Source organism: Leptosomus discolor, chromosome 3, assembly GCF_034619465.1.
Source record: "Leptosomus discolor isolate bLepDis1 chromosome 3, bLepDis1.hap2, whole genome shotgun sequence".
NCBI classification, from domain to species: Eukaryota; Metazoa; Chordata; class Aves; order Leptosomiformes; family Leptosomidae; genus Leptosomus; species Leptosomus discolor.
In genome coordinates, this window is record NC_141393.1 from 35,402,006 (window position 1) to 35,429,917 (window position 27,912).

Genomic DNA, 27,912 nt, shown 5'->3' on the forward strand with positions numbered 1-27,912 from the left:
ACACTGGAGCCTTGTCTGCTCTTTTTTTCTGGCAACTAAGCTACACTGGCAGTTTAGCAATTTGTTCTGAAATTCCCAAAAGTAGCTGGGGCTATAATGCCTAGAGATACAAGACATCTTGGTGGTTGCAGTAGCACCGGTAGTGTGACAGGGAGATGCTGTTATGTTTGCAGAGGATTCTGGGAATGGAAATCACTCTTAAGTCCTGCCACTGCTTTGTGGCTAGTTGCAAACCAGCTTGTGTTGTTACCAAAAATACCTGTCCTTACCAAATGTGAGTTCCTTTAAAATATAAAAAATAGTGTTAAAAAAAAAACCACAAACAAACAACGACACAAACCTAAGCAATCTCTTCATAGTCTTTGGCATTGTTGCAAGTACAGTAATAAATTTGTCTAGTTAATTTACAGGGTGGTTGTCTGGAAAAATTGTTTTGTTTCAATTTAAGAGGTTTTTTAGTAAATATTACCTGTGGGGGAATTTTATTTTGGCTCTTGCACTAATGCAGTGGATTTGACAGTAGTTTCTAAAGTATTTGAAAGGATAAACATTGTTTAAAAGAGTTTAGAAAATATGGAAACAAAACATAAGATTAACTCAATCAAACTAGGTGTCTCAGTATAGGGAAGGGGGGAAGATCCCAACAGTGACAGAAAACTTGTGGCAAAGGGAAGTAGCTAAGCCTCCATCTTTGTTTCTCCTTAGCAGTTCTTGAAAAGAAAATGGATGTAGAGTGTAAACTTTCATTTAAAAAAAAAAATACAATCTGTTGTAGTTCCAGGTTTTCTCATGTAGCCTAACTGAAGTTCTGTGATATCCCTAAATGGTGCTTAACTGAACTGTTAAGCAGACTGTTGCTGCAGTCTGCTGGTATACAAAAGAAAGCTCTAATATTTAAGTTTACAATCAAATTTATAGTATTAAAAACTTTAAAGCTGAATTTGTGATTCACTTGAATGGAGAATAGCAAAGAGAGTGTGTAGGTTTAACCAATTGGTGCATCCTGTTTCTTACTGTTCCAGAGAAAAGTCCTCAGTTTGTCAGAAGAGGCTTTTCACCTGAGAGAAATAAAAGACTACCTGTGTCTGAAGTGTACAACTGCAATCTGAACTTACCTCTGAGTGAAAATACAGTGATCGAGACCAATGAATGATTCAACTTTCAGTAATGTTACTAAGCATCAAGATATAGCCAATTTTTGTTTGCAGATATTAGGATTGATAGATGCGTACAGGGAAGGATTGGATTTTTCTTGATTATATTTATCTGCTGTGTGGGAGGAGTTACTAAAAGATGTTGGTACAGAAATGGTGAGAAACATTGACTAAACTGTCATTTTAACTATGAGGTTTAGGGGGAGGAGGAGGAGGCTGGTTTTTTCATTGGAGGGGGCAAAGTCTCTATAAACAAATTCACTTGCCTATGAGCTAAAATTGGGTAGTCCTGTTTTATTTCTCATTTTGCAAACCATTATGTATTTAAGCTTTAGATGCTTGCAGCAAAATTTTTGTATATGTATAAGTGAATCATATGTGTGAATCATATGTATGTGTGAGAATATAATACATTAATTACGCAAAAAAGCCTACCTTCAGTTATTTTGGGACATTTAGGGGGAGAAAAAATAAAGCAGTGATCACTTTACAACAGTTTGGTGAATGGTTGTATCACAAATAATTTTGTACAGAAGTAACAACTTTGTCCCCTTCTAATATTTCCTGTTCAGTCCTTAAATTCGACATCACCAACACTAGCTGGCATCAGTACTTAAACCCTCAGTCAGAAATATGTTGCAAAAGATAACCATGAAGCTTATTTCTTTCAAAGTGTTGGAATGTTCATTCATGGACTATTACATTCATGCAGTAAACTGTACTTCAAATGTAGGATGTTAAAACATCTAAACCCATGGGGTTTTCCAATTGATGAACAGCAAATTCATAACCAAAACTGAAATGTGTCATTTCATTTAAAAGAAATAAATAAAAGCTGAGGGAGAGAGGAGATCACCAAAAACTTTTTTTCGGAGACTCTAGAAAAGGAATTTGGCTTTTAAGTAATGAAGTGATAACCATTTGTTTATTTTTTAAAAGTGCTAAATGGTGGAAAAAGCTGTTAAATTGTAAAATGCAAGTAATTTTCCACACATGGCGAATACAGGAGAGAACCAGCTAGTAGACACTGCAAATATTAGGTTTTGAGTAGCCGTAACTGGTTCTGTTGTCGAGCCCCACAGCGTGTGTGTCCTGACCTACCCTTGCAAAGGACGAGTTATGTGCGTGGGGAGGAGGGAGGGAGGGATGAAGGGAAACAGCGTTTCTGGCTAGAAGCCTGTTCTTGTTTAGATTTCAGTGGCAGAAGGCCTGACCTCTTTCTGCTTTCTTGTTCTCTTTTCTGTGCAATTTCATGGTGGCTGACTGGCTTCATGATTAGTCTAAAATAAATCGGGAGTCGATTCTTACTCCCTTCCTGCCCCTGGCCCTCTCTATCTAGATCACTGACTGTAAAGTTTTTAGAAGAATATCAGTTTTGACTCTGAGGAACTATATTGTCTGGTTAAGTTTCTTTACAAGGAATCACATGTAAGCTCCAAGAAGTCCTAATGAAGGCAGAAAAGTACAGAGGAACGTTTTTTAGAGGCTCTTTTTAGACTGGTTTCTTCAAGGTGACTGTTAAGGAAGGACTGAACCTCTACAATATTAATTATCATAATCTTGATTGGGGGTTTGTTGGGGGTTTTTTTGTTTTTTTGTTTTTTTTTTTTTACTAGACTTTGCTGATTTGCATTTATGGAAAACTAATTTCTTCTTTTGCATCTCTTTCAGTAATAGTTATGCACGAGTGCGAGCTGTGGTGATGACCCGGGATGACTCAAGTGGTGGATGGTTACCACTTGGAGGGGGTGGACTAAGCTGTGTCACAGTCTTCAAAGTCATTCCCCAGGAAGAGAATAGCTGTGCTGATTTTCTTATCCATGGAGAACGACTCAGGGATAAAACGGTAACAATTTACATCTGTTTCATATTGCTGCTAAAACTACATAGGACCTAAGAATAGGTGGTTGCTTATTGTTGCTTATAGACTAGAAAGTAAACTTATAGTCTCAGTCTAATGCTATTGATGAACTTTTATCCGTGTGAATGACTATATACCTAAAGAGCCAATTATTTCTTTTAGGTGTAATACCATGCATTTCTAGTATTAAACATACTGATCTCTTAGAAACTTTAAAACATATTTTTTTCATTGCAGATTTCCATCCATTTGTGGAAACGCTTGCTCTTCAGTTTTTTTTCCAATGGAGGGTTAAAGTTAAATCTTCTTGTTAACCTGTTCATACATCAATGATACTGTGTAGGAGTGTTGGAAAATTAGATCATTTGTTAAAAATGAAAAATCTGAAGGAATTCCTCAGTAATGATTCGGTTACTTGTGGAATTTGGCTATGACAAAAAGTAGCCATTTTACATGAAAACATCTTCCGTATTGGAAGAAACATGAAGCTGACAGATCTGAGAATTGATCTGGTTTGATGAACACATAGACAGTATTCATTTATCAGCTACGTTAAATAAAATAGCAGTAATAAACTTGTCTTAAATAGTATCACAGAAGTCAGTCTCCCAAAAGGAAAGCTGATATAGGATCTCCACCATTTCTACCTGCAGACCTGTGGAAGACAAAATTAACCTCCTAAGGCTTGCTTGGTTTCTTGTGTGCCAAATAGGTTTCTGAAGGGGGGGCTGTCTTACTGTGGAGACAAAGAGAAGTGAGGAAAGCACAAAACCTCCATCTTAATGACTTTTATCAAGAACTTACTCATTTCTGCCAATAATTTATGACTCTGTAAGCTTAAAAGGTAGAATTGCTTCTTATACTGTACCGCTTATTCTTTCTCAAGCATACCAGTTTCTCCCTTGAGGCAGGACTGCTGAGTTTTCTGCCTTGACTGTGACTGTTGTAGGAAGAGAGCATATAAATAGAAATTCTGCTGACTCAGTTGTTTCAGCGAGGCGTAGTGCTATTAGCAGAGTACCCTGTGTTCCCGCACAGCTATGTGCACCTGCAGTTCCTTCCTCACTTTGCAGTAGTTCCCTTTAGAACTTTTTTTAGCCTTACTGAGGCTGTTTTTGAGGAGCTTAACTGCGTTTAGAGATACTTGACAATTTTCTCTTAATTCTTAATACTTTTGACATTCTCAGCTTGCCTTCAGAATCTGAGGACAATAAAATGCTCAGAACTGAGGGCTGGTTTAATGTTTCTCCCGCATGCATGTGACCATGTCGCAGCCATCAGTGTCCTGATCTGTTTGTGCTCTCTCCTGCTTTCCCTGGGCAAGCCTTGTTTCATTTCTACTTCTGGTAGAAGACTTTAAATGTCTCTGCTCCTCTTCCTGACCAAAATTGAGCTCATGTTAGTATGAATATGTTTTCCAAACCTTTATTGTCCTGAAGAGGTCTTTTTGTTTTGTTTTTTCTTGTTTTTTTTATATGTCCCCCATCCTGTGTCCGTCTGTCCCTTCCCTGCTGCCACCAAATGTGACACTACTATCTTGTCAGGGCAGATTATGATCTTACTGCAGTTTTAGGAAGTTGCTGTTGGAAGTCAGCTCCTAAAATACATAGGATAAAAGATGAAAGAAATGCAGCTAGGAAGAACGTCAATCCAGTGTATATAGAATAAAGGTCACGGAACTAACAAATACATATTTAGGCTGTGGGGAAGAGTACTGTAGAGCTAGTGGTGCTTTGGTAGCAGAGTAAAAGGAAGCTATGTGTGCGTGCATTTCCTCAGACTTCAAACAATGCACTTGTAAGCAACAGCTAATGTGTAGTGAATTAACAACAAAGTTGCACAGTATGCAGCAGGACCCCTGTTGGCAGGTAAGAAACAAGATCCTACACCAAGGTGCATGAGGACATCCTTAGGCCGTGACGCCTTCTCAGAAGGACCATAGCAGGGACTGGAAGAGAAATTATGTTGGGCAGGGAACTGGTCACTTGATTCCAAAACTGGTTTGATCCTTATGCTTTCAATATAGTTAATGGTTTTACACTCATTCGTAGGATATTCCTGTGGATTTCCTGTTAAAGCACAATTTTTAACCTATTCTTTAATGAGCCCAAACAGTTGGGGTTTTAGTCCAAATAAAACTGAAAGGTGACTTGTATTTCATGATACAAAGAAAAGACCAAGGAAACAACACCCAAGTTGAATGTAGTTGTCTGTTCCAACTGAAAGAGTGGCGAGGGCTGTGTTCTCAAAGAGGCAATCCTGAAAAGGACTGTTGAAGATTGATCCAGTGGCATAAAATGCTATTTTTTTTAAAATTGTAAATAAAGTAAAAGTGGAGGTTGTTATGGGTTCATGTTTGCTGTTGAGTAGGGACCAAATATTTTGATCATCTTCTGATTTTGTGTGAGTTACACTGAATCTGGTGTTTCTGTGCTCCAACATGGCTCTCATTTCATTTTAGAATGGCCTTGGTGTGTAAATTTGTATACCTGAATTATCTTTGAAGTTAGTTGTATACTATTTAGTTGGTTACTCTGCCATTGTATTTGTAAAGAGAAAGTAGCAATATTGTTTTAAAAAAGCTTCCTAAACAATTTTGAACATTTCCATTATTCAGACTTTGAGCACCTGTGTCTTACAGGAATGTTTAATCTATTGCGGTATCTAGAATTCATTATGGCTCAGTCAGCTGGGCCACAATTTCTAGTTCACTCACTTTTGTGCAAGGTACACACAGCCATTTCTGAAAATACTTCTATGGATTGAAAAAGAGAGTAATCCTTACACATGGAGTCTTCCATGCTGTCTCAAGTCACATTACGCATTATTGAAATACCTTTATAACTAGATTATTTTTTTATTTCCTCTGGCCAGTAAGTCTTTCTTTTGTGAACTGGTGCAGAAATTCCCTTACCCTGGAAAGCCTATGGCTTGGAACTTGGAGCACTTTTCTGGGACACGGGAAAGCATGGGTTTTGAAATACCTCTGGTTAGAGAGCAAATGGAATTCAGATCTATGGCTTTTAGCTAAGATATGTGGGAATCATAATGCCAATATTACTGTTCAACCTATGTGTCAGTAGAAAGGTGGAATTTATTCCAAAGCAACTTGAAATCTGTAGGTGAGAGGTGTTTCATGAAGGTATTTTCCAGGTGCCTCTTAAATGGTTATACTCAGAAAGAATGAGAGGTCTTTTAGCTCTGCTCTTACTGAGGGGAAGACTTTATCGCTCTCTACAACTATCTGAGAGGAGGCTGTAGCAAGGTGGGTGTCAGTCTCTGCTCCCGAGTAACTAGTGATAGGACAAGAGGAAATGGCCTCAAGCTGCACCAGGGGAGGTTTAGATTGGACATTAGGAAAAATTTCTTTACCGAAAGGGTTGTCAAGCGTTGGAACAGGCTGCCCAGGGAAATGGTGGAGTCACCATCCCTGGAGGTGTTCAAAAACATGTAGGTGTGGCACTTCAGGACATGGTTTAGTGGGCATGGTCGTGTTGGGTTGACAGTTGGACTTGATGATCTTAGAGGTCTTTTCCAACCTTAATGATTCTATGGTGTGTTTCTTGTAAACTAGCTTTAGTTGCTGCTTCTGCAAGTGCTGCTTCTGACACTACATTGCAATTCCATTCCAATGTGCCGGATCTCTCCATGTATTTTATAAGATATACATGCTTTTAATTAGGACTATAGATCTCGATCTGTAAGTCAGCTGTATAAATGAAATACCTTGGGGCTGAACATCAAAATACTGAAGTTCCTTCTTGAGGGTGTTTCTTGTAGTTTCTTTATATACCTGAGAGTTAGGTTGCTATCAGCAATTTTACAAACCAACTTCAGGATAGGTGTAGTACTTTTGTGCAGTACCGAGCTATTTAAAACATCTCATGGGGTTCACAAAAAGCATCCTAGTTATCTGAGGAGAAAATCAAAGTGGTGGCACCGTTGAATTAATTTAGGAGAGGGAATGCTCCCTGCTAGTTTGATCAGGCTGTTTACATCTGCATTGGAATGTAAGAGTATTCTGTGAAGTCTTAATGAAGACCTAATTACATGTTTCCTCTCGTATTATACTCGCGTTCCTAGATCTGGCTCCAGCCAGTCTGCTTGGAACAATTGCACTCCCTCCTATCCTGGTCAGGTCTGCTGCTCTCTTTTACTGGCTTTACGGTAGCTCCCTTCTATCTTAATAGCACTAGTGCTAAACATACATTAGGCTCAAGCTTACAGGTTTTTAGGCTTTGGTGAATTTTACATTCTTAAATGAAAAGTCTAAATAGACTTAATATGTTTTGTTTTATTTTCTTCTCCAGTCCTTTGCCATGCAAGTTTTTACTGAAGGAGGAAAAAAAAAAAAAGTGACTAGTATCTTTTGGGTCACGAGTCAGGAGTGACAAAGTGTAAAATCTTTTGAAGAACAGGTAATTGTGTAAAGGGAGAGATAGAAAGCTGAAACTGAATACTGTTCTCTTCTAAAATTCTGCTGTTCAAAAACTTATTTTATCATTTACTTTTTAAATTTTCTTTAAAGTTTAGAAAAGATTGATTCTGATGGGCTGTAGTATAGTCTTTATATCATCTTAATTTTTGAATTGGGGAGAAAAAGCACACACAGAATAATAATCATCACACAGGCACAGTGCCAATTGTGGCACTGGAGCTACGTGCTCTGTAGCATGAATATAGGTACTCAGGTCATGCTGCTTGGTCCCAAGACGAGAGAAAAGCCTTTCATTCTATTTAGCAGAAAAGGCATTCAAAAGTTTCATCAAAAACTGTATACTTCCTTGTCTGTAGATTCAGGCTGGGAATGAGAAATTATGAAACTATCTGTCTACATGTAATGTTGTAAGCTGTTGAAAGGACAGCTAAAACCCACTAAAATAGTGTCTGGTATCTAGAAATGTTCAATTATGGGGTCTGTTTTCAAAATAGAAATTTATATCAAATGCAATAAGGTCGTCTTCATATTTGTTTCCAAAACAAGCCCTAGATAATTATGCTAATATCTTAAAATGCTCATCTTATTTTTGTTTAAAAATACTTGGTTTTGAAGTGTTGAAATTTAAGATTTCTGACTTTAGAGATTCATCTTGTCTAGACAAGCCAAATAGTTTGTAGTGTCTTTAAAGAATGTAGCTTGTAGAGTGAGGAAAAAAATATGTAGCAAGCAAATATTTTTATGAGTACCTGTGAACCCATGAGTGTTGCACTTAATGACATCTGGACATTAAAAGGATTTTTTCTTTAAATAGTAGTAAGTAGACTTACAGCCCTATTTGTGCTTGGAGAATTTAGATCTTGATCGTGTGGATCTGGAGCTTTTCTGTCTAGAGTCTGATAACTGCAGCATTTCCCATTACGTGCTAAGGTTGCTACTTCATATTGGCATGGAAGTCTTATATTAAGTCTCCAAATGAAGAAAACCTGCAGAACAGTAACCCATGTTTATTAAAACATGCAATTTTGTTAAGCCGTAGTCACTGCATTTACAATTTTGCAGGTTTTTATTGTGCTTATCACTGGAGATCTTAGGGAAGGTCTACCGAGAAAGGTTTAGGAAGGCAGGTTTTTGGTAACCGTGTGGGAGAGCATGATTCCATGTCCACATATGATGTGGAGAGTTCTGAACCATACCAAAGTGCAGTAAAAAATAATTAGTGTTTTCGATGTTTGAAGACTCGAGAAAAATATGTGTATTGCTAAAAGCTTGGTTTCCGTTTCCAGGCTTTGGGGATACGCATATTAGGATGCTTCCTCCCCAGCCCCGATGATAGTTTGCGTGCTTCAGCACAAAGCAGCCTTTGACAGCTTTATGTTTTAACAGGGAAAAAATATGTTGTTGCTGCAAAGCATAGAAGTGATTTGGGGAGAAAAAAAAATATTTCAAGAGATGGTTTGTAGGTTGTTTTTTTTTTTTGGTTTGGGTTTTTAGTATTTCTGGATGCAACAGTGTCCCACTACTGATTCTGATCTACAGTTTCTGTGTTTTCTCTCGGGTGGGGCAAGCATAAAGTCTCGCCTATATGGATTGTTATGTCTGATAACACGTACAATTTTGATGCAGCTTATTTTTTCCCCTTTCAGTGACCTTATATCTGCTGTGTTAACTGGTCTGTTTTCATACAGCTTTAGATGTGAAAAATCAGTGTCGTCCTGTCAAATTTGGTTTTCCTTAAATCAAGCTGAAAACAATTACAGTGTTAGACATGTTTGCTTGTTCTTTTAATGGTTGTTTGTCTTATAAAATGTCGTGAGAGTTGGGGGGGGGGGGGTGGTAGCAGTGTTGCTTTTGGGGTTGGGGGGTTGTTTGGGGGTTTTCTGGTTTGGTTTTTTTTGAAAATCATAGCTTCTACTCAGTAAAGTTTTAATCCAGTAGTTTAGTGGTACTATCTTTTAAAAATATTTGTCATCCAGGTATGAATTTTCAGGATAAAGTAGTCTGGATTAACTCCTTTGGGAGTAGGTGTTCATTGAGATGCTGTAAAATCAGTCTTGCAGTACTTCTCGTGGATATTTTGGGTGAAACTGCACACAAAATACAGTGTGAAAATAGTTGGTGTTTAATATAGTAGAGATCCCCCAAAAGCGCTAGAAAATACAGTGATGTGAGAAATCTTTGGTTTTAACTCCTCTTTTTAGGAGGAAGCAAGTTTAAAATAATCAAAAGGAACAAAGAACAATCATTTAATACACCTCAGAATGACACCTTTTTTTTTTTTTTTTTTTTGCTGTAGCACCTTTTCCTGCACATTTACAGCAAATAGTTAGATTCCTTCCTATGCTTTCTTGTAGGCAGTTGTACCTACATATTGTTGACCACTTGCAAGAACTGAGAGTAGAGTAACAGTTCTTTTAATGCTGAAAGAGTTTAGGTGTGCAAAACAATGTCATCCTTCTAGAGACAGAACTAAAAGGCACTAAGACTCAAGAGGAGATGATTAGTGGTGGGGTGTAGGGGAGGGGCAATAAATAATGAAGAGCAGCAGAAAAAACTGTATTTGCCTATGTAATAATTAGACAAGGAAAGGAGAGGAAGAACAAAAGGATGTGTAAGAATAATCTAAGTACAGACAGATTTTTTTTTTTATAATTTGGAGATTTTTTTTTCTCAGTTATGTTTATAATTAACCTTATTGTTCCACATGCTGTAAGAAAGTTTTTATTTTTCTCTTTGTATTTTCTCTTTGTATTTTCGTAAAACTAAAATGGAACATTCTGAAAATACATCAGTGTTAAATGATAGAATATTAAAATTCCTCCTTCTCCTCTCAGTGTAGGTTTTCAGAATCTACTAGTAATACAGAGATACTGGTTTTCTTGCTATGCATTTTATTATACCTAGTGCTACAGGAGCAGATCAGAGCCTGTCCCTCTGTGCTTCCTTGTTTACCTTGAATTTTTTTTTAATCAAGAAACATTCAACATAACAATGTTGCACAAAACCCAGCCAATTTAAAGTGGGGAAATTATGTGAAGACTTTGCCTCGTAACTGAAAGTGCATGTATACCTGTAATAGTTTTTTAGCCAAAAAATTCTGTTAATTATTTCCTAATTACTGTTTTCATTATAGTTGAACATGAGCCATAAATATATTTATGTCTAGGTATAAGCAGTAAGGTATTCAGAAATATTCTAGTTTTGATTAATTACAGTTTTTAAAACAATTCCCCTGCCTAGTATTTTCTCTTGCCTAGTAGCCTTTCTGGGAGAAAACTGATATGGCTTGAAAGCGTCATAAAGCTAGTCCAGTGCTCAAAAAATGTATAGAATAAGTATGCAAATAAAATTCCCGGTGATACTTGATACCAGCACAATAGCGGGTTTTTTGGGGTGTGGCCTGTTTGGTTTGCTGAACACCTGGCAAGTCCGTACTGACAGAAGTGCTTGCTGTGGGTGATGTGGTGCTTTTGAGGCTAGGAAGATTCACTCAGTATACAAATAGCATCCTTAACCCATACCAGCTGTCACCAACTGTTGGTGAATAAGTTGGCCGTAATGGAAGTGAACTTAAAATTACGTCTTTGTCACAGGAAGAAATTTAAACAGCGACTTTTATCTGCTCTTATGGTGTATGTTTTCAGTTAATTCACGAAGACTACATTTTGTTCTCAAATTTGATATATTAGTCAGTGATCTCTTGTCCGTCTGTCTTCTTTCTGGAAGGTGGTCTTGGAATGCACATTAAAGAAGGACCTCGTTTACAACAAAGTTACTCCTACTTTTTACCACTGGAAGATTGATGACAAAAAGTTTGGCCTCACATTTCAGAGTCCTGCTGATGCAAGAGCATTTGACAGAGGTATTCGGAGAGCAGTAGAGGATATTTCTCAAGGTACATATTTCAGGTGAAGGGGTTGGCAGGGGGTGGGGTGCTGAGTGTTTAGTAAATGAGGTAAGTCAAAGCACTTGCATAACATTAATGCTGACAGTATTTAAGGACATGGATTCATCTATAGCATATTAAGATTTTAACAATTTTTAAATAGTACTTCTGGCATTTCTAAAGTGCCATTCATCCAAGCATCTTAAATTTTCATGAACAGTAATAAGGTAATTCCTTGGAACATCCCTACATAATAAAGCATTGCCTCTCTTTTTAGAGATGAAGAAATGGAGGAAGCCAGAGTGTTAGAGTGTCTTACTTGGTTCTTCTTCTCAGAAGCTTGTTACAGCTTCTGTGTTCTTAAAGGATGAGCTATGAAGTTGAATCATTTGAGACCCGTTGAGTTCTCTTTTTATCTGCACGTGCTTTCAGTTAATAGTTTTTATTTGTTTACTAACACCTGACAGAGTATTTCTGAGGACAGATTTATATGGGATGGAGGAAGAATTTAATAGTAATACGGCTACCTGGTTCCAGAGCTTCACTGACCTCATGGAAACTAGTGAGCAAACTGAAGATGATCATTGAGCCTCAATTCTGAGCTGAAAATATGATAAATGTATTGCTGGATGGGGGAGAGGGAGGGAGGGAAGAGAACAGGTATCTGTTGAATGGAAATAAGGTCTCTTTCAGGCTTATAAAAAGTAATTCAAATGGAGAAATTTAAACAAAATATCTGTGATGTGATGTGCTGTAAACTTAGGGATTTAATGTGTGTTATATTATCAAAGGAAGAATCATGTTTCTGAAGGGAAAAGCTTTTTGACATACTAGAATGACTTGTTTTGAATTGTGCTGATATCATCCATATCCCTGCAAGAGAAATAATTAGAGAACATGAGTCCTTTTCTCTCTTAGGGTCTCACAGTCCCTATTTCTGATGATTTATAGCAAAATACAGCACAGCATGCATTCATGCCAACCAAATGTATCTGCCTTTAATTTTAAAAATGCTACATTAACAAGAATATACTCCCTTGCTTCTGACTTCTGATGACACTTTGAAAATGCTTTTACAAGAAAGGTGTGAACAAGAGAGAGGAGCATGGCTAGGAATACTCTGTATATAGGGTGTAGAAATGAATGGTACTTATTAAAATCAACTTGAAATACACTGATGTACTAGTTAAGAAAGTAAACAAGCGTATTTATATCATCATAGTTGGATACTGAAGGATAGTGTGGACTACTGGAAGCAGTAAACTGTAAATAAAAACAAAATAACCTTGTCTATTTTGGTTTGTGTGTTTTGTTTGGTGTTGTTTTTTTTTTTTTACTTTTTCTGTAGGTTATCCACCCGCCCAAAATGATGTTGAAGTGGCAGAAGACTGCTTTCAAGTGAGTATTTACATTTTTTAATTAATCGTGCAGTTATTTTTTGAAGAAATTCATTGAACAATTTTTGTTTGCATTAGTTAGAATAAGCAAAATTAGAGCAATAGCAAAATTGAGTTTAGTGAAATAAATTCCAGAACCATTATCTAGAAGGCTTACAATATTGTCTGTCCTAAACTAAGTCATCAATATTTAATCAATAGGATGATTGACTATCCTGAGTTTAATTTTTAAGTTTGCAATGTCTGTTCTAGATTGCGTGCTCTCTTTGAACTCATGGGAACATGAAATATTCTTCTGGGGAAAAGAAAAATTGGAGGGATCAGGCATCTTCTTCTTTTACATGCACATCTTCCTTGTTTTCCTAGATCTCACTCTGCAGTGATAGACACTTCTAACATTCTAAGGTCAGAGTTGAAAAGGTGCAGAGATAATGGTTAAAAGAATCTAGTCTGAACAACGGCAGAAGTTCAAACAATTTTTAAAAACACATTGAATTTGCACCATTCAACTTCTATAGGTCATAATGGCATAAGAGGTAAAAGCTTACCTCCTGCTATACTGGAGTTATAATGCATACACAAATACCGTGTCAAGTACTGTAACACTAATGTGTAGCACTGCCTGGTAAGAATCCAAGTAATTAAAGAAGAATCCATGTAATTAAAAAGCCAGTATAAACAAATATTATGGATGCATATATACGGTAAATAGCTGTAATATAGTAAACACCTACTTGTGTCTATGTGTGCTTGTCATCTCTTCTTTCCTATTTACAGTTTCAGGAAAAGTCTTGGCTTTATTCACACACATGTTCAGTTTTCAGAGTGCAGATGTTTAAATTAAGATGAAGCTGATAGAGAAACAAGTTGAGTCAGGGGTCTTAGTGACTATTCAGAAAACTGATAGTATTCCTAAGTGGTTTCTTGAAGGAAAGAGTTTTGTCATTTGTGTAATATTAAATTCTCTATCAGTGTAGATAGGATGCAGTGTAGAACCTCTGCAACACAAAATCAAGAAAATTAGCAGTCTACTTTGAAGATATGGGTAAGAATCGAATTATCATAGGAGACTGAGAATAAAGTATTTAAAAAGGGTACTGCAATGCAGTGGCAATGCAGAAGAGTCTCCTGATGTCTTTCCATTTTATGGTAGAAGAAATGTGTCTGTGTAAATGTTGGCTGTGCAACCACCTGTTGTTCCTTATTTGCAGTGCTTTATTTTAAGGCACTTTAAAGTAAAATTGCTATAAATATTAGATATTTTGAATTTAAAATAGGAATGAGATTTTGACAGGGTGGAGGAAATGTGTGCCAAAGTTAGTGCAGTCCTAAATCAGCTTTTAAAAGACTTGTTTAAACATGCTTTGTTGCAAGGATTAATAATTGAGCAATTTGTACAGGCCTAATGAGATTAGAGGAAATTAATTACCTCTTGATTATGCTGCCTAGTTATTACATTTCTATATAAGGTTGCCAAAATTGAAGCAACTATCTGTGATTCTTGATTTTTGTGAAGTTTGTTATTGGGAAGGTGCAGAAAAGTGTATTTACTTAATCTATACTATGTAGATGTAAATATAGATCTATTTAGATATGTAAATAGATGATGTAGATTTATATATATAAAAAAATAAATACATATATTTTTACAAATACTCTGGCTGTATGTATCTTACATGTACAAACAGTCCTGTTTCATACAAACTGCTGGTAGAATGATCTGTTACATTCCAGACAGGAAAACATATTTCAAGACTTTACCACAGCACACACTGCTTAATTGTGGATTCATGCTGTGGATAGATGGCAAGAATTACCTGTTTTCTAGAGGCAGAAAACCTAGCCAATCTCTCTTAACATATCGCTGCACACCAAAATAAAGTAAATGATACTGGAATTACCTATCAATAACAATACCAGAAAGCAGGGAAAAGAAAAAGAAAAAAAAAAAAAAAAAAAAAGAAATGCAGGGAAGGCCAAACCCACCCTGATTTAGCTATACTTAGTCTAAATCAGGTTTATATATCTGTGATGAAGCCGTAATTGCACAGTTATGAGTGTCAGTGTAGAAAGGCTACAGCACTTTAGTTACAGGCAGCAGGTCTAGTCATCAAGAATATCTTGGAAATACCAAGTAGTGTACATTCTCCTCCAAATGATTGATTCCTTCCCCCTTCCAAGATTGATACTGTTTTAAGTGGAACTTGATACCCCAGTTGCTTTTTTAACTTGAAAGACTGATAAGACCATTTTGTTAAAGATAATGTATTATGTATCTGAAGAGTCTTGTTGACTTGTCCTCCATTCTTCCCACCCTACTGTAGTTTAAAAGGCCTAATGATTTTTTTTTTTTCCCATGTTTGTTCTATGAGCAGTTTTCCCAAGTCTCTTAATAGTATTTTTGAGTAAGTTTTGGAGTATATCTATGCGAGGGCATTTTAGAGTGTGGATAAAACGTTAAAGAGCAGGTTGACACTTGGGTGTGAGGGCAATGGGATGTCTGATGTTTCATCAGGACAGTCTTTCAGAATTGTAATTTCTCTAAGGAATGAAGTACAGAAGATCAAGCAGTGGAGCTCCTCCATTTAGTTAAAAACGTTAAGTAGTCATAAGTTGTTTCTAAAATAGCAGAATATAAAAAAGGGAAAAGGGTTATTTTGTACTTTCATAGCGTGTTTGGTAACGCACTTACATTTTTGCCTATGCCCTGTAGTAGCTATCGTGTTGGTATTCTTTGGTTTCATTTCTTTCTGCGTTAGTTAGTATGGTAGGTAAAGTCCTGAGGATGTCATCAAGGTACATTTGAAAATATTAATTTTAATACATGTTTGTCAGTTACATCATCTGCTTTCAAGGTGTTTTGCCTATGCTGTTGTAGTTATGTTACACAGCAGGAGTCCTGTATTTACTCATATTTGAAGTATGAATATAGTATGTAGTTAGCACATAAATTTCATTAACGGTGGTTTTTTAAGAATGAAGATGGTTAGTGATGAAGAAAGCAAAACATGCTACATAAGTTGTTGTACTGGCTGGTTGTATTTGGTGCTACAGAGAGCAAATAAAATGATCCAAATAAGATCAAAACACACAGTCTTCTGATCTAGTCAGTGGCACTGCTGTTAAACCTCAGTGCCTGCATGTAGTACGTATTATCACATTTTATAGATGTAGCAAGCAGAAATATGGATAGTCCAGAACTTGTATGTGCAATTCTTAAATGCAAATCCAAAAACTGAACTCCTAATATCGTGCTTTCTAGGCTAGTGTTTTGCTTGCTATATTGTATCTTGAGTCACTAGATTTTTAATTTTTTTTTTCTAATATTCTTTAACTAAAATCTCACAGAGAAAACATTCTTCTTACTGAAGGTCAAATTTCTCATTTTAAGACAATGTAGCTTCATTATAGCTCCTTTAGATGCTCTGTTGTTCACAAATAATGTTAAAATCTTGGTGTTAAAAAAATACCAACACTTAAGGGTGTTCATACTTGCTTGTAAAGTTTGCTTAATGATTACAGTTACTATTAGACTATTAGTTGTTTAATGAACATGCTATGTGCAAATTGTTTATACCGTTAAATAAGCCTTAGTCTTACTAGATTAATTTCAAATAGAAATACACAAATGAGTTAGTGCAGAGCTATCTGACTTCCTGTAATGTTTGTAAATGGATCCTGGGAATGTATATGTATGTATATGGAAATATGCACTGGGGATTTGTTTTGGTAGGAGGTTTGGAGTTCTTGGTATAAAACTAGGTGTTTTGAATGCAGTAGACAGGCAGCTTCTTTAAGTCAGTTTGCTTGTTTGTTCAAAGGTTGGCTCAGATTCTTTTCCTGTACCAAACAGAAACTTCTGCTCTAAAACTCATCTAGCTTAACTGAAAAAATGTAGAAATCAGATTTTTATTTTCTTAGAAGTAAATCTATCTAAATGAAATCTAAAGCTCCTGCATTTAAAAGTATTTTAGGGTGGGTTTTGGATACTGTAGTGCATAAGTCTTGCTTTTCAAAACTGAAAAATAGAGCAGTTGAGTTTCAGTTTCTTTCAGGTTTTGTTGATTCAGCCATACTGGTGTTATTTATAGGCTACCAGCACATTTGAACAGTTTTGAAGTAATAAGAAATGGAGCACTTACGCTTTTGATTTTCTTACTACTGGCAGAAGAGAACTGTAGACTGATAAATTTTAAGCAGAAAAAAAAAAAAAAGTTTGGCGCATTCTTTCAGAAATAGGTACATTAGGCTTTTTGTCAGTATGAAAGGGAAGCGGCTGCAACCTACGTGCATCTTAAGTGGGTTTGGTGCGGGCAAGGAGGGCATGAACGGTTCACATGCATCTTTGTAAATGCACTATTTAGTGCCCTCTTTGTAAATGCACTGTTTAGTGATCATTCAATTTATTTTGTAACAGGTTCACAGAACTTTTATTTTACAAAAATAATTGACATTATGACTTGTAAGGAAATGTGAAATAATTTACTCTTAACGCTGTATTTGGCTTTATGGAGAAGAAAATACTACATGATAAAACACTAAAGATTAGCAATATTTAGTGCCCTTAATAAACTGGCTGGGTATAGTTCCTAGAACTAAAAGCAATACTAATTTATATTATCCATTTAAAATAAACCTAATAATATATTGTGCTAAAATTATTTGGGTTTATTAAGCTTTTTTGTGGAGTAGTATTTGAAAAAGAGGAGGATTTTTTTTTTTTGCCTCACCAGTTTTCCTAGCAGGCTCTTTACATCTCAGTCTTTCTCTTATTTCCTCAGAGTCATGATTTGTGTTTCAATTTATTAGTTCCTTCCTTGGAATCTCTAACCTCTAGCATGCTTTATATATTCAGGTAGAACAACTTTGGAAGAAAGAGACGCATCAAATGCCTTATTTTTTACTTTAAGCTGTACAAAACATTGAGTAATCTAGGTAATATTTCAGTCCATGTCAGAAACACAGACCTGGTTATAAAAGTTTCTTTGCCAAATATGAAAATAGTTGCTCCATCAGCCTTAGAAACAGCTAAAGCAGAAGGAAGTTACTCAAATGTTTTTGAAACCTGTATGATTTACTCACAATTAAAAATTAAGGAAAAAACATTTAAACGCTTCTTGTGTTGGTTAGCATCAAGCAGCAGATTTTCAGGCCTCATGGGAAGTAAATATAAGAACTGGGATGCAACAGAAATGTGGTCTCTCATCCATCCTTCTGTGTAATCGTTAAACTTACTTGGAGCAGAACATTTTTAACAATGTTTGCAGAACAATGTTGAATTCTCTCCCAGACTTAACTCTGGCAAACTGGGAGAAGTAAGGAGAGAAAATCTGAAGAAGAAGAGAAGCTCAGTCTGGTTTTCATTTTCTCTACAGCTGTCATCTGGCTTTGAATTCTGCTGGAGAGCTACAGCTGGAGTCATTTTATTGCTTTACCCAGCATCCTTTTGCCTGCGCGCACAGAAATGTTTTGGTAGTCTTGGAAAAAAATTCAGAGTATCTCTTAGCAACCATAGGACAGTAATTATTATACCAGCAGCTGGGAGCAAACCAGATTTCCGTTGTGCATTAAAAACTGGCGTAGGTTACTTTACAGATGATACTGAATAACCTATGCCAGTACTGTACTTTGCAAGCTGTGGTTAAAGGATATTGAATGTGGGCGGTGTAATTGCTTTGGACAGTGGAAAAGGGGAATGTGTGCATCTGTTTGTGTGTAATATTCTGTATCTCTAATATACCAGGCTTAGTTCTTGTGGAAAACTTTACATGTTTGCTTTTTACTTAAATGCATTTTCAATACAATAGTGTTTTTGTTTCTAGGGCCTCTCCCTTCAGGTTGTCAGTGTTTCCATTATAAATGTGGGGTTTCAGGTGTTTATGAGCTTGTCATAAAACCTCACATTGGAGCAGGAAGTGTCATCCAAAGAAAGTCCTTTCTGATACTCATAAACATGGTTTGACTGTATCTAAACTATCAGTTTAATTAAAACTACAGAGTTCAGGACATTTCATCTATCACTTCTGTAGTTCTGCATAGTGAATATTTGTAGGCTAAATAAGACCATAACTGACCTGATTGCTTTTCATGTTTCATAAATACCTGAAGTTAGGCTATGTCTGCTTACCTGTAGTGTCTAGGTTGGTAGGCTGAGCGTTGTGCTTTCCGAGCAGCTGTCTCATGAGTTCTTGCCTTACAAAGGTCAGATGCCTTTCTCTGTCTCCTACCACCCCCAAATTTGTCCTTGAAGTCAATTAGCTTGAATTGTGGTGTCTGTGTTGGAATTTTATAAAAGCATTGTTTTACAATTGCTGCATATAGGGCACAAAGGCTTGCTTTAAGGTTAGGGTTTGTGTTTCATACATCAGTGTCTGGCACTGCTGGTTAGCACTGTAATGGATGATCAGTGCCTGTATCCTGTATTAGATGGAGCCCTTCTTGACTGGCAAGGGGAGCGTGTGTGTCTGTGTGTCTGTCTGTGTGAGCGTGTGCACGTGTCCTTTTTGCTCTATAGTGCAGGTAGTTTATTTCTGAAGAAAAAAGGTGTGAATCACCTGCAGGGACAGGAAAGAATGCCAGCTGTTGCAGATCTCACCCAGGGATAAAGACTGGCTTGTGGGTAGTATGGGTTTTTTTTTCCCTGAAAAAAAGGAAGGAGTAGTAGTTTTTGCAGCTCTCATCCTTCTCCCTAGACCACTCAAATTGATAATAGCTGGGGGGGTAAGGGGGTTAGGTAGTGTTTATCGCTGTGGTTTCTGTAAAACGGCTTCTAGCTGTTAAGTGTGTTCCTAGCTTAAATAGTTTCTGCTTGTAAGCATTTATAAAATTGCTCAAACCAAAAATAGTTGCCGGCATTTCTTCCTCATTCTGAATGCAGCTCTCCTGTGGTTTGAACCAGTGTTTTGGAAGCTTTTTATGTCATTGGGCAACGTACCTGCAGGAGTACTGCCTGCTAGGAAGATGTTTGATATTGCACTAATATTTGATGCTTTCTGCTCTTAAAATAAGTACACATCCATGAAATCTAACTCCTGCCAGTCATTTCAATGTTTCTCTTGTACTCCTTTCCCAACAGTGTTTGACCAGAAATTTTATTTTTGACAACAGTGTCGATTGCTTAGTGGTGTTGTCGTGCTCAAGGACCTGCAAAAAGTACTTCTTTCTGGAGTTTTGCCGGTCTTCAAAACTTTTCAGTGGAACTTTAACCTGATTGAGTTATTGTCCTTCATGGAGTGTATGCTGTCTAGTATTAATTAAAGCAGATCATTAATTAATTGCTAGTTCTAATGTTTTTCTACTCAGAGTGCTTCTGAACAATATATAAATTCTTAGTGATGTGATGATTTTCTTTCTCCTAAAGATCAACTACAGAACAGCTATTTCCAATTTATCTACTAGATGTCTTAGAAGTTGATACATTTTTTTATGTACTTGAGGTACTAATGTAATCCCAGAATAAATTCCTTAAGTACTTTGATAAATGAAAACTAATGATTCAGTGTTAGTACTTAACCTGCCAAAAACTTCAGGTTTACCTCTGCCTCGGTGGTTTTCTGCAGTATTTTTATTGTTTCCCACTTAATGTTTTCTTGATATATACAAATCCTTATAATAAAGCTGAAACATTCTCACTGCTGGATGATGCCAGAATTTTCTCAGTGCTATCAGATGATGACAGCCAGTTGACTTTAGAGTGTCTCTCAATACAAACAAAACATTGTACAGTACACTTTCTGGCAGCCCAGTGGGATTTCTGTCAATATGCTCTGCTGTATCCTAAGTATATCCCAGTCAGTTAAGCTTAAAGAATGAGAGCTGTTTGTTTTTCTAGTCTTTTCAGAAATTGGATCATCTCACAAGCCAATATTCCACCCAAATATGCTTCCTCTTCCTCACTTTGAGTGGCACACGTCCTGCAGATAGCTTGTAATGTGTTGCCACATGGTTTCATTTTTCTATCGAATTGCCCGATATAACTTTAGTTTCAAAAAGACAGTCATTAGTTGTTTAATACACGCTTGCTGTAATTAGATATTTTAATTGAGCCAATACATGTTATAACTGACTTTCTGTTCCTTTCCAGCTGAGATATCGTGCTTTTCGTTTATTAAAAGGTTTGACTAGCTTTTGCCGCCTTAGTCTCAGAAATTTTTGCCTCCAATTGTATTTCTGTAAATACTGGCAGCCTCGTGGGTAGTTAGGGGAAGCATAATCTCAGAGACTGCGCTAACCTGTACTTCCTTAAAGAAGTTCCTCAATCTGATTTGGCAACTGAGTTACAAAGGCACATATCTCTAATGCACGAGTTGTGTACACTCTGCAGAGAAGGAATTCTTATTTTCCAAGGCTGACTTATGGTAAAGAAAATACTTGCCTACTTATAAGTACTTTAAAACTGTGTATTTAAAAATACTTGTGTTTATAGATGCCTCTAACACGTTATGTAGAATGTTAATGTATTTCTGTATGTACTTGGTGGCTTTGGTGTGGTTTTTATGTAAATGAAAAACCATTTCAAGGGAGTTCTTATGTATTCTAGACTACTCAAGAAAATACATCAGGTCCATTGATGAAAGATCACCTTTTCCAACACGAAACTGTAGTAACCAGTGAACCTTACAACAGTGCAAATTTAAGGCCTTCAGCGTTTGAGGATTTCAGCACCAGGAGAGCCTGTTTTCCTAGCCAACCTAACCAGGTAAGATCACCAACAAAAGAAGCGCTTCTTACTTTGGTTACTGCATTAACAGCACAGAGTGTAGTTTCTGACAAGAAAGCACTTTCAGTCTAAGTCCCTGTTTGTGGTATTATACTGTCGACTTCTTGAAATGGTCAATTTGCAGCTGAAATGTTACAGCATTATTATGGCAGAGGTAAAACTTTGTGAAGGTATTTACCTATGCTTGTAGTGTAGCAGACTGCATAAAAATACCTTTCACTTTCTTTGAAGTCACATTTCTGTATTACAGACTTCTGTATCTGCAGCCTTCAAAAGCTGTTATTTGTCCAGAAAATGTTAATTGGCCATGAGTTCAATTTTGGTTACATGTATACTAACATTGTTTTTATTAGAAGTATTGAAAAGATCTTTAAAGTGGCTATTTTGGGTGCATTACACAGCAGTTTTGCTAAATATTTTTACTGAAACATTGTTTATGCCTTCTAACTGCCTATTTAAACTAAAATATTCTATTTGATATGGAAAGGAAAACAGTATATCAGTTATGCATGAAAAGCATTAAGCTATTGGTAAATGGATTCTTAAAACAGAAAAAAACCACTAGCATGAGGAAGGCTGATGTACAGACATTTTTTTAAAAGAGATTGTATTTATACAACATTAGATTGGAAAGGCAATGTTACAGCTTTTCCTGTAACAATACACGTTTTGCTTTTTTCTAAGCCTCAGAGAACTGACAGTTTTTGTAGACTGTAGAAGTGAACTTAGTGCTGAGTTGGATAATAATTAATTTGAGGATCTTATGCCTGGAAGAAAACATGTGGGAAACTTTTAGAATGAGCCTAATAATGGAAGTCAAAGCAGAACACAAGTGCAAGTAGTTGTGAACACTTTGTCAGAAAATATTTCTGCTCCTTGAAATAAAGCTTTTTGATGCCCTCGGTCTTTCTTGCAAAGAAAGATAGGATTGTATTAAAGTCTTATGTCACCTGCTTACTGACTACTTTATTTGGGAAAAGAAGCAAACGGTGTTACCTGGAGAACTAACTAAAGAGATTGAAATGGTGAACTGATTTTTATCATTGATCTGCTCTGATTATCTCTTTATAAGTCACCTCATATTTTTGTTTGTTCCGTTCATCAAGAGGTACGTATTTTTCCCCTCTTCCCATTTACTTGCAAAGATAACTGAAAATTTCTTAGAATAGGATAGGTGGGTGATCAGGTTATTGCAGGTAACACTTAACAGCTACAGAAACCAGTGATGTACGTGCTGTTAGTCTTCACTAAGTTGTAAAAGGAAAGTGTAGTAGCCTAAAATGCCTGCATGTTTTAAGAGCACTTATAGAATTGGCTACTGAGAAAATGATAGTTTAAGCTGTGGTATACTGGGTAGTACCTGTCTGATAGAAATTAAATAGGAATTTCTTTGAAATGACAGTGCTAGAATTCATTTCTTGCAGACTGAAGTTAGGGGAGATTCCATGGAAGTTTAAGTAGATACTCTTTAAAATATTTTTCTCCTATTGTAGCACCACCTGCATCAGACACTCCACACTTTTTGCATGGTCCTGTGGTGCACACGTTTAGAACGTAGGCAAGTCAATAAAAATCCCACGTTCAGTATGTGCACACACTGCACTGTCTCTGCTGAACTCCATGCATGTGACCATAAGGCATAGCAGATCTTGAGATCAATACCTATTTCGTTTCAATTTTGTATACATAAGTTTGAACGCACTATGCTCGTAAGTTGAATAGCTCAAGAAATGCATGCTCAAACTAGAGAAGTGATTAATGATAGTTCAGATCTTTACCTGTACACTGTGACTTTTACTAAAAATGCCCAAGTCCCTCAGCTCTTCAGCTTCTGATACACTGATGTGTGTTTAACTTAAATTTAGTGCTTTGCGATGATATACTCAGCTGGCAGTGTCCTCTTACTGTGGAGCTGCAATCTGAGCAGTCAGGTGTATCTGTTTGAGGAGAGACAATGAAGGCTACAGTATGCAGCAAGTGTCCATGCTCTGTTTAAAGGTGCACCCCTTCAAGTAAGGTGTAATACTAGTGAGTTCAATCTCGTCAACAAAAATTCTCTGCTGAATTTCCAGGTGGCTATTTACGTTCATAATGAGATTCTCTGTCAAATGTCAGTTTCCTGTAATATTCTTCCTCCCTTCCTGCTTCAGCTATTACACAGACATGGCACCTGTACTGAGCTGTAATTTTGAATGGCTAGAGGACTATGTGCAGTATTCACATTGAATTTTGCTGGGATTTGTACCTAACTGAATCTGGATTGTGTATTGTTCTTGAGGTTTCATGTACCTCATGCTTTCATAGAGCTCCCGTTTAACACCCAATATGTAAGCACTTTTATTTATAAAGTTTTTCCAACATTTCTCCTCTTTGCTTGTTTTTCAGCATTTCTCACTTGCTGTTTTAAAAAATTACTTCTTAATATCAGTTGCATAAAGAACATAATGCTGCCTTGTTTGTAGCATGTTAGACCTTAAGGATTTTAGTAGGTGTTTGGCTGGGAACGTGAAAAAAAAGAAATGAATCCTATGTGTGTGGTGTATTCTGCTCAAGCAAATAAAAAGCCTTCAAAGACTGACAAGAGGTCAGATTTTACAGTTGTTAGCCATTAAAGATCACTACAAATACTATGAGCTGTCGAGAACGGGAGGTTGAGGGTGGGTTTTTTTGGTTCGAGGTTTTGGTGTGGTTTTTTTCTTTTAAACAATGGGTTTTATTTAATGTCTTTTAAATGCATGCATAATATTCTGTGTGGACAGTGGGGTAAGGATCCTTTATGCCTGTGACATACGGAATTTTAATGACATTTTCGATGCTTTTTCACTTAAATTTATGCTGTTAATTGTTAAAAAAAACCAATTACCATCAGCTAGTTACTGATGCTAAAACAATAGGCTCTTTCTGTTGTTTGAGAACAGAATAAAGTTGAGAAGCACTCTGCTTTTATGAGCAAAGGGGTGTCCTAACTGCTTCCATCAGAGCCTGGGGAAGGGTGGAGGAGCAGTGATGTTAGCTGAATAGCACACAGCCTTTCTGCACCCTCTATCCTCAAGACCTTGTGGAAGTCCAACTATGTGGCTCGGAGCCAAGAAAAAACATTATTCTTGTTAGCATACTCCAATTGAAACTCCCAGGGCAAAGCAGGTCTAATTACAGTTCTGTACTTAATATATATCACACAAGGATTATCAAGCAGGGAAGTGATGGTTGGAGCGGGCTACAGATGATACTCTTACATAATCTGAAGCTGGCGTATTTTAAGAATCTGCTCCTTCCTCTTCCCAGCTGCCTTCCTTCTTCCCTCCTCTGCCTCCTACCCCAAAACCAGGGCATGCGGACTTCAGAGTAGTAGGAGCATAGACATGTGCAAAGTGAAATAGAAGTGTGTTAATTTAAAGCATCATCTTCAGTAGTTTATTGGTACATGCTGCAACAGATTAGGAACATGCAGTTCAACTGTGGACTGTGATTCCACAGACTGTGGAATGGTGACACATTAATTCTCATTAGTTTGATCAGTACTAATAAGGTAAACACTCTCAGAACAACAATACTGATGACAAAGATGCATTCCCAAATAATTCATGATTCTGGAAGAATTTGTAAGGCTAATGGGTTAGGGAATGATTTTTTTATTCAGTCTTTTCTGTGAGATTGTTTGTGGGCTGTGCACTTGACAGGAGAAAAAGGCAGAATTTGACTCGAAGCTCACTTATATTCTGGCTCCGATTATAATAGCCCTACAGTGTAGGAAAATAATTGCCTGTCTGTAAGGCAGGAATACTGGGACGTACTGAAACTTTTGCTTTTTTGCTGCACTATCTGCTATTTTCAGTATCTCCTTCCATACACGTGCTAAATTTTTATCCTGTTACTATTTGCAGCTTTCTTGAAAGTCACTTGTAGTGTGATTTCAGTAACATTTAGTGGCTGTCCACTATCTTACACTTTTATCTGAAGCCTGCAGTATTTCAATTCAGATGACTCAAATTTGCCACTTTCAACAACTTTTTCATGCCCTCATGCCCTTTCATCATAAGGCAGAACAAACAAGAACTCTCTCTTATCTCTCTGCTGTTTGTTTTGTATGCATTTAACGTGTTCCTTCTTACTTGCCTTTTGAAGTAAAAGGTCTTGAATTATGGTCAGTTCGTTACAGGCTGAGAATTTAAAAAGTACTTAGGTGTTTGCCTGCTGGTGTCCTAAACTAATCGATTTCAGTACTGTACATTAGCTGAGGGGAGATGCATTTAGAAGCCACTGTTATTGATTGATCATGCTACTGAATGTTATTCTTCATATGGCACAATCCTTCTCTAGAATACAGCTTTTGAGAATAAGTAACCAGTATTCAATACTCTTGTTGCAAAAGTGGAGGGAGTTTGAAAACTCGGAGCAGGAATAAAGGAAAGCTTCTCCTAGATAACACAAGTAACTCAAAGTGAATTTATCAGGGGATTAATCCTAAAGCAGTGGATCATCACTGACATGAAATCAACAAATCCACGTTAAGGCATAATTGGTCTGTGGAATTAGTTGCCACTGTAAGGTGGTAAAAGCTGAATTTTGAGCATAATTCAAAGAGCAGTATTGACTGTCATGTGGATACCAAAATACCCAAAGTTCTTACAAGATACTAAAAAGTCAGGAAAAAATACTAAAGCTCATTCGTGGTCCTAATACCATGCAACAGGCTTCTTATTGTCAGGAAGTCTGTAAATTGTGCTAGTAAGAAAATAAGCTCAAATTTTTCTCTTCAAGCAGCAAGGAAAAAAATCCTGGGTTTTAATTCTCTTAAGTTTTACAGTGTAGGTGGACATAAATTTGGGACTTCACTATAGTAAACTTACCTCGCTTTGCCATTTCAGGTCCCACTGAAGTCAATCAGACACGTTAGTTTTCAGGATGAAGATGAAATTGTTAGAATAAATCCTCGTGACATTTTGATACGTCGTTATGCAGACTACAGGCATCCTGACATGTGGAAGAACGACCTGGAGAGGGATGACGCAGACTCAAATATACCATTTTCTAAATCAGACAGTAAAAAATCTGACTATTTATACCCGTGTGGGGATGGAACTAAGTTGAATTCCCTGAAAGACTCAAAGAGTTCTGTGGTATTTAAAACTCAGCCTTCCTCATCAAAATTTAAAAACTCAAAAAGAAGAAAAGAGGATGGTGAGCGTTCCCGCTGTATATACTGCCAGGAAAGGTTTAATCATGAAGATAACGGCAGAGGAAAATGTCAAGATGCTCCAGATCCTATTAAAAGATGTATCTACCAAGTTAGTTGCATGCTTTGCGCAGAGAGCATGCTGTATCACTGCATGTCGGACTCTGAAGGAGATTTCTCTGATCCTTGCTCGTGTGACACTAGTGATGACAAGTTCTGCTTACGCTGGTTAGCACTGGTGGCACTCTCGTTCATTGCTCCATGTATGTGCTGCTACCTCCCCTTGAGAGCGTGCCATCACTGTGGTGAGGTATGTGGGTGCTGTGGAGGAAAGCATAAAGCTGCGGGATGAATCAGTCTTGTGCCAAACAGAGCTGAAAAATCTTTGTTTCCAGGAAGCATCTAACTTGGATTTGTGGAAGCTTTTTGGCAAGCTGAAGGGAATCTTCTTTCATGTAAGAGATGCTTAATGTGGAGGAAGCAACAAGACTTGTCAGACCTTGGCATTTTACAAGTGCTAGCCATGCCTAACTATTTCCTTTGAGAGCGTGGCATTTGTTGCAAGTTGTGAAGGAGATTTTGCAAAGGAAAGCCTATTCTTATTATTGGCTATAAAATGAGTATATAAACTATGATTATACTAAAAGGGATTAACTTTTGCCACTTTGTACATTCATGGTTTAGGTGAGGGGGCTCTTTTAAAAGGATTAAAACTTACCTGAGGGGAAATCTTAACTAAAAGTGCACTAGTGACAGTTGATTTAAGATTAAGAAAAGTTAATACTCGGCAAATGAGAAATGAAACTGATTTTAAGTGCAACTAAATCACTTATTAATAGTTTTTTGGAAGCAACTTTATGTATAAATAACAAATGTTTATATTTAACTAAATGTGTAAGGTACGAATTATTACATGTTAAACCTTCCTTCCCTCTGATATAGTAGGTATGGACCATATCTACTGTCACATTCCATGGTAGTATTTTAAATATTTAATTAGTTAATTTAGTCGCATTTTTATTCCAGATGGACAAATTGATATTTTCAGTCCTACTTCCCTTCAGCTACAGTTCGTGTTGAGTTGTATCCATACATTCTGATAATCTAAAAACCTTTAAAATATTAATTATTCTAGTCTTGAGTGACCAATATTTTTTTGTTAAGCACAGATGTAATTGTCTAAAATGTTCTTGTTAGAACATAACATTTATTTTTATATATAAATGACTTTGATTTCAACATAATAGCAAAAAGGAAGTTGTTTCTGTTGCTCAACCAGCA

The 27,912-nt window shown here is 36.7% G+C and overlaps 1 protein-coding gene across 1 annotated transcript; it reads left to right on the top strand.

Annotated features, from left to right (window-relative positions):
- Positions 1-1,145: 1,145 nt before the first annotated feature.
- On the top strand, positions 1,146-27,018 carry SPRED1 (sprouty related EVH1 domain containing 1). The gene is made up of 6 exons (XM_009949976.2): positions 1,146-1,191; positions 2,801-3,000; positions 11,180-11,348; positions 12,688-12,737; positions 21,276-21,434; positions 26,324-27,018. The coding sequence occupies exons 1-6, from the start codon at positions 1,146-1,148 to the stop codon at positions 26,981-26,983; spliced, it is 1,284 nt and encodes a 427-aa protein (XP_009948278.2). The 3' UTR covers positions 26,984-27,018.
- The last annotated feature ends 894 nt before the right edge of the window (positions 27,019-27,912 follow it).

What these genes read in the sequence shown, in the direction of transcription:
- SPRED1 (XM_009949976.2), top strand. Translation starts at nt 1,146, where the DNA reads ATGAATGATTCAACTTTCAGTAATGTTACTAAGCATCAAGATATAG. An exon ending in TACTAAGCATCAAGATATAG is followed by an intron (nt 1,192 to 2,800) that starts CCAATTTTTGTT and finishes TATGGAAAACTA; the next exon opens with ATTTCTTCTTTTGCATCTCT. An exon ending in AACGACTCAGGGATAAAACG is followed by an intron (nt 3,001 to 11,179) that starts GTAACAATTTAC and finishes TCTTTCTGGAAG; the next exon opens with GTGGTCTTGGAATGCACATT.